The sequence below is a fragment of the Dama dama genome, chromosome 2 (assembly GCF_033118175.1).
Source record: "Dama dama isolate Ldn47 chromosome 2, ASM3311817v1, whole genome shotgun sequence".
Taxonomy (NCBI): Eukaryota; Metazoa; Chordata; class Mammalia; order Artiodactyla; family Cervidae; genus Dama; species Dama dama.
The window spans coordinates 14831142-14844281 of record NC_083682.1 but is presented as its reverse complement, the minus strand read 5'-3'; the positions used below and the strand labels follow the sequence as shown (position 1 = coordinate 14844281).

The window sequence follows — 13140 nt, the reverse complement described above, 5'->3', positions numbered from 1 at the left end:
ACATTGAAACCATGCAGTCACAGTCAGACTCAGGCAAGGGAGGAAGAGGATTTAAGAAACCAAAGCTGTTTTATTTTGAACTAATTTTAGAGTATTTTAAAAGTTGCAGAAATACCGGAGAGAGCTCCCCCATACGTTAACACTGTGCTTCCCTTCATGTTGACACCTGACATAACCCTCGTGCAGTTATCGGAGCCGGGAGGTGGACACTGGTGCGGTGCTGTTAACTGACTCACAGGCCTTGTTCACATCCAGCTCCAGGTTTGCTCCAGTGTCCTTTTCCTGTTCGAGGATGCTGTCTGGGCTCCCACTTTGCATCTGTTCTTTTTGTCCGTAGCCTCCAGTTTGGGACAGCCATCAGTGCATCTCTGCTCATCTGTCCTCTTAACGTGAATTATTGCTGGAGACAGAGCAGTGTCTCCACTTGTGAAGTCATTTGTCTTCCCTTGTGTAGTTAATATATTGGGGCAATAGCCTTGAAACTATGGATTTTGTTAAACTTTGCTCGATTAAGTAAATCTTAGCCACAGGTTTGTGGACACAGACTTAAGTCATTTTAATTTAGAAATCGTGAAGTGCCATTCAGAACTTGAGCAGACAAATGAATACAGGATCTTCACATCCATGCGTGGATTGTCATTTACTGACTTCGTTTTTTAAAAAGGAGTGTCTTTGAGTAAGAGTCAGTCTCGATGTCACTCCTGTGCAATGTTAAGTAGGCGCTGCTGGTTCAGTGATATGATGGGAGCTGAAGCCGTGTGGCCCTGGACCAGACCACAGGAGCACTTCCTGTGCCAGGGAACAGACTCCCTCAGGAACGGGATAAAGCCCTCCTCTCTGAAGGATGCTCCCTCCATGGCAGGCACTCTCAACAGAGCCTGGAGCCAAATCAAATCCTGGGGCAGTAGCTTTAGTGAGGAAGCAATGGATTACCTGTTTGCTTTGGATGGGGGAGGAGTTTTGTGAAGGGAGATGGGGCTGAGGTGGGCCCAGGAGATGCTTCTCCTGGGGTCATGCCTAGAGGCCCTTAATCAGCATTAGGATGAGATTTCTGTTTGTTCCTATTTATTTGTTGCTTTAAGCCATTTCAGGTTTTCAACCAAGTTACTAGAAGCACTTTTAACCAAGTTGAATTTCCACCCTCAGGTAGCTAAACCCTTTTCCTGAGCCAAATTAATAGAATGGGATTTCTTATTAAGAATGAATTATTAAGTAAAGTGGAAGTGCTGGGCTAGGAAAGCAGTTGATGCAATTTGTACTCAAAGCCTTGAAAGTGCTGCAGCGTGCACAGATCAAGGGCCGGCCACAGCGCCCTGGCACGGGGCATTCATTTTCTCTGGTGAAGGATTCCAGGTTCACAGGATGTCAGAAGTGCTGACTTGGCAGCAAAATCCCATTTGTAACATGTTAGATTTAAGAAGCAGATTGATTTATATGTTGATGTAATGGATCAAAGCACAGTGTTTGCTTCAGAAAATGGAGAGCACATTAAATAAGAGGATTTTCAAAGGAAAGCACAAGGATTACAGGAAAAACAAAAAAACAAAAAAAAAATCCTGTTGTACTCTAGGTAAGGTTAGGGTATGTTTGATTAGTTGATTCCTGGACGTTGTCCGCAGAGGCTTTTTATATTCCAAATGATACCTTCTTGAGAGTCTCTGATGACCACAAGGATTAATCTTTCTGAACTCAGAAGTGAATCACGGCAGCATATGAGCTGTCTGGACCGATTCCAGTTGCCCTCCTTTCCCTTGGTGGTAACTGATGTGAGGAGCTGTGGCTGCAAGCTGCTGCTTCCTGCTGCTTTACCCTTGGGTGTTTGAGATCCTCTTTGGGGAAGATGCTGTTGACTATCTCTACACAAAGATCAAGTGCACTTACTACCAATGTACTGACCTCTGTGGTTGACCCGTAAACTGAGCATTCATAAAGTCAGAACCTTTGTGGTCTTTCAGCCAACACCACACATGGACCGTCATCTGCTGTGTGACGGGCATTTGCCTGCATGATCTTGACCACGCCCCCTCTGTGGCCTGGGCGACCTCACGTAACTGACACTGCTTCCTACCTATATTCATTTTTGGAATGTAAGAGGCAAATGGCTTCCCTCCCTTGCTCCTATACTTCTGAAAGATGAGTTACCACCCCTGAGATCCCACCCTGGCATTCCACTTGTTTAATATTAGAATATACCATATTTTGAGTTGTGAAAAATGTTTATATGCATGCAATTATTACCAGACTAAAACTTAAAAAAAAATTTTATTGTTCAAAAATATTCTTGTCCTTTTTCCCAGTCGTTAACTCTTTTATGGATAACCACGAATCTGATTTCAGATTTAGCCCTGTTGTTGTATATATCCATAAGTCTAGTCCAGAATTTAGAAACTGTTGCTCAGCGTCTTTCACATTTAACCACGGTAGTTCATTTGTAGCAGGTTTAAGAAACACTGGGCTTCCCAGGTGGCACAGTAGTAAAGAATCCACCTACAATGCAGGAGATGTAAGAGATGCACGTTTGATCACTGGGTTGGAAAGATCCCCTGGAGGAGGGCAGGGCAACCCACTCCAGTATTCTTGCCTGGAGAATTCCATGGACAGAGGAGCCTGGCGGGCTACTATCCATGAGGTCACAAAGAGTTAGGCATGACTAAACGTCTAAGCTACTAGGAAATACTATTTCTGACCTGTTGATTGTTTATTTCTGTCTAAGCTTTTGAAGAGTTGGAAGGAAGAAATTTGATGAGAATACTGGTTTCAGTGCAGAGTGCTGCCTGGGGTTTGCTCCCCTCTGTCCCTGTATGTACCCCCTTGTGTCCTGTATGCACGTTTCCCTCGGCATCATAACTCAGGTTACTAGCCCTGATCCTTGGTATGGCTCCCAGAAGAAGAATGACCAGTACAAGAGGCACTTTTTGTGCATATCTCCAGCTCAGTGTGAGAATCAAGCATATTTGTCTTAATGCATCTTTATACCTTTTAATGATCTATTTGAATTAAGTGCCACTAGGGCAGTGGTCCCCAACCTTTTTGACACCAGAAACCGGGGTGAGGGGGTGCTTTTGAGATGATCCAAGCACATTTATTGTGCACTTTATTTCTGTTAGGACATCAGCTGCACCTCAGATAAGCAGGCATTAGATCCCTAAGGTTGGGGACTCCTGCATTAGGGTACTACTTGTGCGTTCTTTCCACAGGTACCTTAAACATTTTTTTTCTTTCTTTGGAGTAGACAAGACTTAACTCCAGTATGTAGCTTCACAATCAATTATTCTGAAGGTGTAGTATCTGTCTTCTACTTGAGTAAATGATTATTCCTCACAGTAGGGCAACGATCTATTCTACTTAATAAAGTTGCTGACTGTTCTCCTCATTGGATCTCATTGAGGTGTTTCTCAGCCCTGACTGATCTTGGCAACATTTTAGATCCAGATTAGCTTTCCCCCAACGATCAAGCAAGTGTTCGTGTTTCCTTGTCTCATGCTAGTGGAAAGCAGGCTGATTTTAATAAACTGCAAAGCAAAACTTGCATAGGTGGAAATTGGTCCTGGAAAAAGTGGTATTTCATAATCTAAACTAGGCTTCTGATTGGAAGGACCATTCATGTCTGTAATCCGTCCATCAGAACAGATCAAGGAGACTTGCCTGGAAAACATGACTTCCTGTATATTTTAAAAGCCAGATCTGCTTTCTTCTGTTAATAGGAAAACCATTTAATATTAATGCTCTTTGCTCTTTTTGAAAAGATCATAATAGACCATATAATCGAACCCACCTCTCAAGTTTTCATGTTTTTAAAAAGATGTTTAAGTTTTGTTTTGAAAGAACCTTTATATTAGGAGAGACAACAAAACTTTATTGTGGATGTTGCTGTCAATATTGGTATATCTGCAGACGCAAAGATGCCTGTGTTTTTTTCTAGTGCATGAGACTGCAGGAGCCTTAGTCATCATACCTAATTTTCTCACCTGTAATTTGTGAGCTGTTAATGTCTACAAATAGCTGGGGTTTTTTTTCCTAGCTCGAGATGAAATTGTTCTTGAAGTCCCTCTTAGTGTTCCCTTTTCATGTATCGCACCCCCTAACCGTCTTCACCGAGCCTTTCCTGTCTCCTGGGGGTGTCTTACCTGAGCTACTGTTATTTCTCCAGCTCCCAAGCCATTCCCCTGCATACAGAGAGCATCAGAGCTGCATCTGGAAATATTAAGTCTGTGCTTAAAATGCTCAGCACTCCATCCTTCCTCGGTCTAAGGACTGTCCAATCTGGGCCCTGTGTGCTGCCCACCTCCCTTAGGCCCTCAACAGACTCTCAGTCGACACTCCCCACACGGATGCCCAGAGCTGTTCCGGTGTCACTCTTCGGGATGCTTCCCCAGTCAACCTCCTACCCAGGCTACGTCACATCCCTATTTTGTACCGTAGGCTCCTCCAGCTCTGCGTTCTCTTCCTCCTCAGGGTGTCTGGGGTGGGATCACACTTTCTGTGTGAGAGTCGACTGTGAACTAGGCCATAAGCCCTTGCGGGCAGGGAACATAATCTTTGGCTCGTCATTGTGTGTGAAGCATTTAGCATGCTGCTGTGCAAAGATAGTAGCTGCTCAATAAAGTTTTGTTGTGTGAGTGAATTGAGTAGAATCCCTGGAACTTCTGCCATTCTGTACTCTGTGGCTTGGTGTGTTCCGGGCTGGGAAGTGAATTTGCTTGTGTTGGAGGGGACTGCAGGCGGATGATCTGTTCCAGGTCAGAAGTATCCAGATGTGGAGAGGGGGTTACATTTCTCACCCACCTTTCTGTTGACCATAGACGTCCAAAGGTCTTTTTTTGTACTGGCTTTGTTCCTGGGAAAAGGATTTCTTTATGAAGAAGAAATAGTAACTAATGAAGAGTTTTAAAAGGTCAGTTGTACTGTCACAGCCGCCTCCGCGCCCGCCTCCTGGGAGTGACCCTGGAATTGTTTTCCCTCCGTAGGCCCTCGCAGCCAGCGCTGGAACAGGATTCGCCGTCGCCGAGCCTCAGATCGCAATGTTCTGTGGGAAGTTAAACATGCATGTAAACATCCAGACTGGGAGGTGGGAGCCTGACCCAGCGGGCACCCAGAGCTGCTTCGGCACAAAAGAAGAAGTTCTCCAGTACTGTCAGGAGGTGAGCGTGCTTCCTGAAGCGTAAAGATGCTTTTCTTTCTGGGTCACGTGTGAGCCTAGTAAGCTTAGAAACAGGTGCTCTGTCATTCTCCTCTTTTGACCTAAGACCAGGCTGGTAATGACCAGGCAGCAGGCTTTTGTTCTGAATGTGTGCCTGGCCCAGGCCTGCTGCAAGCTCTTGGGGCTTTCTGGAAGGAGTACTGCAGGGGCTTGACCAGGGCCACAGAGATGCAGCCTTGGCCTCCCGCGTGTCACAGGAAGATGTGAAGCAGGCCCAGTGTGACGTGGGCACTTGTGTTTTGCACTTGTAGGTTGTAGCCAGGAGCCACCAGTATCGTAAGGGATTATCTCAGGTCTGATTTTACAGACCTTTCAGGTCAACACTTGATGTAGAAAAGGATATGAGGTATTTTAACTTCTTACCAAAACTAGCCTTTGGGGTCAGGGCTGGAATATTATTCTCTAGTTTCATTAACAGACACTTTCATAGACTTGCCTTTCAGATGTTTTAGTTCATGAACTCGGCTGTTTACACATCTCCTATAAGTGGACTCGATACCTAATAGACTCATTTCGGGGTGAATGCTTGTTGCTTCTATAGGTCCTTTTAAACAGAAGATGTGTTAGAAGTGCTCCAAAATCTGCCTGTCGAAAGAAAGCTGATGGTCACAGAATGTCTGTACTTGAGGAGAAGTTCAGCTGGAACCGGGCAGCAGAGGGGTCTTCGCCTTCACAGAGGACGATGGCGAAGCTGAGCACACAGACCCTCGCCCTCAGTCACTGGCGAGTGTCTGTCTATTATGGACAGAGTCCGCTTACCGTGCGTGTTCCCTGTTCCTTGCAGATGTATCCAGAGCTACAGATCACAAATGTGATGGAGGCAAACCAGCCGGTCAGCGTGGACAACTGGTGCCGGAGGGACAAGAAGCAGTGCAAGAGCCACATCGTGATCCCCTTCAAGTGTCTCGGTGAGCATCCTGGGGCCTCTGGGTACTGCTCGGGGAGTCAGGGTCCCTGGTATCACATTTTCTTTTCTTTTTTAAAAAACTTTTAAAATATTTTTAATTTTTATTTTTTGGCCATGTTACATAGCTTATGGGACCTTATCTCCCCGACCAGGGATTGAACCTGTGTCCCCCTGCATTGGAAGGTGAAGATTTAAGCACTGGGCCACCAGGGAAGTTCCTTACATTTCATTTTCTCTCAGCTCACAGTTAGATAGCTTCATCTGCGTAGACGCCAAGGGCTGTAGGAATTTATCGCGGGACCGTTGAACACTCGCAGCTCTCTGGTGTTGATAGGTGACTCGTGTTTGGTTGCTCACTCTGCCTCTCCCATTGTGGGCATCCTCTGACTTCTCAGGATGAGCCTTATCTATAGCCCTGAGTGAGCGTGCTGCCCTCAGAGAGGCCCAGCTTCGTTCACATCGAGAGTCTGAGATGACTGTTAACAGTCCTAGCGTGCGTAGTACTGCGGCAGCCTGAGGGGTGGTCTTCTGGTCCTCTTACTTCGCGCACACATTTTGCTGAAGTCCTGTATCGCCAGCCAGATCAGACTCCATGCTTAGTGTTCAGGAGCCGAAGGAGTGAGTCGAGGCTGCTGTAGACAGTCAGGGCAGCCTCGGCCAGGCCCTGTGCCGCCTGCCCTTCTGAAGGCTCAGCTGATAAGGGTGTTCCTGACTCCATGCATCTGTATGAATAGTCAGAGTGAACTTGGGGACCACTGTAACATTTCGTCACCCGGAAGGAGGGTTGTTCCAAGTGTTTACATAGTGAGTGTGTTCATCCTGACCACTCATCGTCAACACACCTGAATTATGTTCACACATCTGTAACCTTGGTGACTTGGGCAGATTTGGTCACAGAAGCTTAATGGGGCAAAATAATCCATTTTTGATGATCCATAATAGGACGAACACAGAGTATTAAGCGTAGACAGCCTGCAATGTTCTGTGCAGCCTGGATGGGAGAGGAGGTTGGGGGAGAATGGATACATGTATATGTCGGGCTGAGTCCCTTTGCTGTTCTGCTGAAACTGTTGCAACATTGTTAATCAGCTATATCCCAACATAAAATAAAAATAATAAAAAGTAGACAGCCTCTGTAGGTCTGTATTTATTTTTAAATTAATATTTATTGGAGGATAGTTGCTTTACAATATTGTGTTGGTTTCTATTGTACAGCAAAGTTAATCAGCCATGTTTGCATGTCTTGTTTGGATTTCCTCCCCATTCGGGTCTCCATAGAGCACTGAGGAGAGCGCCCTGTGGTGCAGAGTCTGTTCTCATTGGTTACCTATTTTATACACAATAGTGTGTATATGTCAATCCTCTCCCAGGTCCTCCCGCCCTCCCTTCCCCCATAGGTACCCACTGCTTTGTTCTCTATGTCTGTGTGGCTATTTCTGTTAACCATAACTTAACCTGTTCCCCTCCCTCCCTTCATTAAAACCTTTCCTAACATGGGATTCATTGCTTTTCTCATTCTCTCATGTAGCAAACTAACAGAGGCAGCACCTGAGTGACAGTGTTTAAAATACATAGTAATTACTTTGTTTTAAAAATGTTGAGTGGGGGAAAGGAGGACACTGTGTGCACTTAACAGGGTGTATTGAAAATGGAGCACCCTACAGTGGTGTGAGGCTTTTGAAAGGTTTTGTGTGATGTGGTTTTGAAGATGTTTTTTCATTGCATTTGGCTGTAAGGAATCTCTGGGTATGAGGTTTCATTCATTCTCTGTAAAACTCTCAAACTTAAGGAAATGAAAGAGCATTCTTGAATATTTGTACACAATAGATGGATGCTACCTAGCAATCATTTCTTCCTTTTGCATCCTTGTCCAGAAGCCTTTGAAACTTGGTCTTTCCCAGTGTGGCTCTTTTTCACTGGTACTTAGTATACTCAACGAGAAGTCACACTTCAATGTTCCCCCTCAAACTGAATCTTATAGCTTACGTTACTACTAGTTGCCTCGTTATTCATAAAATTTTATCTAAATAGGTCCCAGTGGTACAGAGTTGGTAAAGTGTGAAGAGGCAAAGGTGCTAGTATTTTTGGGGAAGGAGTTCGTCATCCCTGACATTTATATACAGACAGACTCCCGCACCTGAAGAAGGGAGCTCTGTGAGCCTGTGGCTGTTTCTGTCCTTGTTTATTTCTGGAAGGATATTTGGATGGGGATGGTTGCTGTGATGTCTTGTTCTCAGAAGCCTCGAGGCGGGGCCAAAATAAAAACCAAGGATAAATATGTTGCCAAGTAAATACAGTTACTGTCAACAGTGAGAGCTGGTACTTGGATGTCAGAATTCAAGTGATTTCTCCTTAGATTGAGCCTCAGATTGCTTCCCCAGTGGAGCTGAATTCTGGTTTGCCACTGGGCTTTGCTTATACTAAGCTCCGACTGTCAGCCTGGTTGATGGTAAACTTTGTTTCTAGCTCCCTGGGGCCTTTGGGGCCCTTGAGGGCAGCACCGTGTCTAATTCACCTTTGTGTTCCTGCATTAGTGTCAAATTGAGCTATTGGGCGCCCAAAGTCCCTGTGCTAATAGCAGACTCACTGCCCTGTGGAGGGCTGTTTTGATGCGGGGCAGCTGCTAGTGAGGACAAGAGAGTGTGTTCCCCCTCACAGCAGGTCGGGGGCTGCCCCTGGCCTCCCAGAGACTGAGGCCTGAGGCTGTGATGAGGCTGGGAAACTGGTATACATGCAGACTTCACACCAGTTCAGGCACTGCAACTTTTCTTTTCTTCTTTTTTTTTTTGGCCTTGCCACTTGACTTGTGGGATCTTAGTTCCCCAGCTAGGGATTGAACCCGGGCCCTGGCAGTGAACACACCAAGTTCTAACCACTGGACCGCCACCCAAGACCTTTCTTGCCAGACAGTTTCTTTATTAGGTTTTCCTTTTTGTTGTTTTGTTGTTGCAAAACGTCAGAGCTGAGCCTGCCCACCTCCTTTGCCCTCCCTACTTACCGCGTCTCCCCCGAGCCCAGGACCACCTCAGTGTCCTTCACTCGGGCCCCGTGGGGCCTGTCCATGATGCGTCAGAAAAGCCTGGGATGTTCGTTGAGTGCGGATCACTGAGGCCCACCTTGGACCTACTGACCCAGAGTGTCTAGCCTTTTATTACATTACAAACATACCCAGAGACAGAATCATCACCTTAACCCCCATATGCCCATTGCCCTGTCTTACCCTGTCTGTGGCCCACTCCCACCAATGCCTCATTATTTGGAAACAAATCACAGATACCTTTTTTTTTTTTTAATATTTCAGCATGTATTTCTAAAAGATAAGGGCTCTATTTTCTAAGCAGCTATGTGTAATTTCCCCCCAGCTTTTTATTTTTGAGAAGTTTCAGATCTATGATAAATGCAGTCGTGAACTTTATACCTGTTACCTGGGCTCCCAATTTTGCCTTATCCATCTTACTCTGTCTATTTTGTGCAGTTTACTTACTTTTCATTGTTAGATCATTTGAAAGTGAGTTGGGACTTTATGATAGTTCACCTCGAAGTAGCTTTCAACTTCTTAAGAGCAAGGGCGTTCTTGTGTTATGACTGTGATATAGCAGTCACACTTGGGACAACTGTCCTTAGTGTTCAAATAATGCCCTTTGCAGCTCCCTTGCAAAAAGGGTGATATATTTAATCTAGACAGTTCCTCAGCTTTTTCTTTTGAATCTTTTATTTATTCTTTTGGCAGCATGTGGGGTCTTAGTTCCCCAACCAGGTATTGAACCTGTGCCCCCTGCAGTGGAAGAGTGGAGTCTTAACCTCTGGACCCCTAAGGAAGTTCCTAAATCTTTTATGACAGTAATATTTTTGACAGTCTTGGCCCTTTGTTTAACACAGTGTCTCTGAATATGGTTCTGTCATATTATTGTGTATCCGTTCAGTTCTGTCGCTCAGTCGTGTCCAATTCTTTATGACCCATGGACTGCAGCATACCAGGCTTCCCTATCCATCAGCAACTCCCAAAACTCACGTCCATCGAGTTGGTGATACCGTCCAACTATCTCGTCCTCTCATTGTTGTGTATAATTAGAGCCAGATGACTATAGCAGAAAGACGGTCTAGGTGATGTGTTCTCAGAACATGACCTCCGTCAGCTTATCACTCATTCGGGTCAAGTCGTGTCTGCCAAATCTTCCCTCTGCAAAGACATCTCTCCCCCTTCATCATTCACCCTCCACTGATGGTCTGTACCTGGATCAGTCATCACAGTGGTGGTTTGTCTTAGGGCGAGGTGTCTGTAGGTACACAGAGGGCTAAAGTAAAGTTCACTTGTACTTTGGGAGAACAGGCAGTCTCAGTTTCCTGGACATTTTGTGACTCGACCCAATGTGGGCAGAAATAGAGAAGTGAGAGGCTGGGACTGTTGTCGGTGTGAAGTCAGAGGTGGTGGGGAGCTGCTGTGTGTGTTTGAGGTCTTGATGGGCTCCTCTTCCCGTTTCCCGTGCTGGATGCTGCAGGCCTGCCGGGAGTAAGGAACGGAGGGCGGGGCGGAGTAAAGAAGTCCTGGGTATCACAGCTGCGGCGGAGTGTCGAACTCCTGCATCTGCTGACGTGGAGCTGAAATGTCCAGTTGGCTCCTACAGATGAGCTGCAGCTCAGCTCACGCGCAGCGGAGACTGCTCCTGTCTGCATGTGGCTGCGTGAGCGTCCCAGTAACCTGCAGTCAGAGCCGTTTTCACCTTGAACTGTGATCAGATTTGCTCCTGACAAAGCTGCTCTTTTCCAGTGGGTGAATTTGTCAGTGATGTTCTGCTAGTTCCAGAGAAGTGCCTGTTTTTCCACAAGGAGCGGATGGAGGTGTGCGAGAATCACCAGCGCTGGCACACCGTGGTCAAAGAGGTAAAAGCAGAAGTCAGGGGCTGCTGCTGCTTTTGGGAGAGAGATTAGCATGTTTCTCCAGAAAAATAATCATCTTCTTACCATAATCTTAATTCAGTTTTTTCCCCTTTATCTCATCAAAGTTTACAGTTACTTGTATCTTCTAAGTTAAAAATATTTGAAAGAAGAATACATATTTTGGTAAGGAAGTACAGTATTAACAGTCCAGCACCTGGAGGCAAGGATATTAAAAGGATCGTTAAGAAGCTCTCGGCAGGGCATCCAATAAGGCCGCCCCAGACCCCAAGGCCTGTGTGGAAATATCCAATTACAGAAAATCTGTGTGGATGTGCATGCTGACAGGACTAGAAGTCATTTCATTCTTCCTCTGAGGAGAATGAATTTCCTTAGCTTGTCCTCCAAGTTTAGTTAGTTTTTCCAGTCAGTTGCCTTTATTTTGTCTAATTGTGAAGTAATTTGAATTCCTCACCACTGAAGAATGTATGTTATTACTGACCACTGTTAACCAGTGTTGATAATTATTCAAAGAAACCACCACCAGCACCCCAGCCTTAATTTTTTCCACCTTTGGGCTTTCGTTGTTTTGGGCCAGATGACATTTTCCCATTGCAGGTTAAGCGAAATTTGTAAATCTGTAAAGTAGTAGCGTCACAACTTCTCGGCAAAACATAAATGTGTCCATGAGAGAGGCTTAACATTGTGATGTGGTGAGGGCGTTTTCTGAAGTGAGCTGTGGGTGGGGGTCTCCGAGCACGCTGCTGTGTCCTGAGAGAGCTAGGGGTGGGCGTGGGGGTCTCTGAGCACGCTGCTGTGTCCTGAGAGGGCTAGGGGTAGGCGTGGGGGTCTCCGAGCACACTGCTGTCTCCTGACCTTGGTCCCGGGCCCCCAGGCCTGCCTCACTCAGGGGATGACCCTGTACAGCTACGGCATGCTGCTGCCCTGCGGGGTGGACCAGTTCCACGGCACCGAGTACGTCTGCTGCCCGCAGACAAAGGTGGTCCAAACCGCGGTGTCCAAAGAGGACGACGATGATGACGACGACGACGACGACGACGACGAGGATGAAGAGGAAGACTACGATGTTTATAAAAGGTGAGTTCCGTCCTGAGCCTGTGGGCGGCTATGGCTGCCACACCCAGGCTTCTGGGTGAAGCCTGTTCCTCCGGAGCCGGGCCAGCACATCTCACTCGACTGTGGCCAAGCCCAGGCACACCAGTGGCCTTCATCCACCTGTCCTCCTGGCCACGTGCCTTCCTGCACGATCACGCGGTCCCTGCTCCCTGGCGGTCAGCTCCTGATGAGGTGGCCGCGCTCAGGGCTTTTAGCAGCATAGCTCCCTGTGAAAGGAAAAAAGTGAAAGTGTTAGTCACTCAGTCGTGTCTGACTCCTTGCAATCCCATGGACTGTAGCCCACCTGGGTCCTCTGTCCATGGGATTTTCCAGGCAAGAATTTTGGAGTGGGTTGTCATTTCCTCCTCCAGGGGATCTTCCCAACCCAGGGATCAAACCTGGGTCTCCTACGTTACAGGATTCTTTCCCACCGTCTGAGCCACAGGGATGGGCTGAAATTATTACTCCCTGCCTCTGTGCTCCACGTCTCAGAGCAGGGAAGGGAGTCGGTGGTTCTCTGTGCACAGCAGTTGGCAGTGACCTTTCTTTCTTGTTGTGACCTTTAGTGAGTTTCCTACCGAAGCAGATCTGGAAGACTTCACAGAGGCAACTGCAGATGAGGACGATGAGGAGGAGGAGGAGGGGGAGGAGGTGGTGGAAGACCGCGACTACTACTACGACTCCTTCAAGGGAGATGACTACAACGAGGAGAGCCCCACCGAGCCCGGCAGCGACGGGGCCGCCGCGGAGGAGGAGATCACTCATGACGTCAGAGGTAGACCCGCCTGGCAGTCATACTTATAACCTGTTAATGTTCTTTCATTCACTTACAGGCTGCTTGCCTCCCAGGTAGGTCCCAGGAGGGCAGCTTCCTGCCCCAAAGGGGAGGTCAGCTCTGGGTGCTCCCAGGTCTGGCAACAGACAGATGGAGTCAGGAAACTGTGATGTGCGTTGTGAGGATTTAGAGAATCAGAGAGACTATGTGGTCTGCCCTCCGGCAGGATTCTCCCACATCCAGCCGGAGATGTTCCCGCATGGGAGT

The 13140-nt window shown here is 46.9% G+C and overlaps 1 protein-coding gene across 4 annotated transcripts in view; it reads left to right on the top strand.

Moving 5' to 3' along the window:
- Positions 1 to 13140, top strand: part of APLP2 (amyloid beta precursor like protein 2) — a 61553-nt gene that overhangs the window by 28139 nt on the left and 20274 nt on the right. For all 4 annotated transcript variants that reach the window (XM_061166600.1, XM_061166599.1, XM_061166598.1 and 1 more), the window contains exons 2-6: positions 4968 to 5141; positions 5985 to 6108; positions 10876 to 10988; positions 11878 to 12080; positions 12665 to 12873. In XM_061166600.1, the coding sequence (XP_061022583.1) occupies positions 4968 to 5141; positions 5985 to 6108; positions 10876 to 10988; positions 11878 to 12080; positions 12665 to 12873 (823 nt within the window). The remainder of the gene's footprint in view (positions 1 to 4967; positions 5142 to 5984; positions 6109 to 10875; positions 10989 to 11877; positions 12081 to 12664; positions 12874 to 13140) is intronic.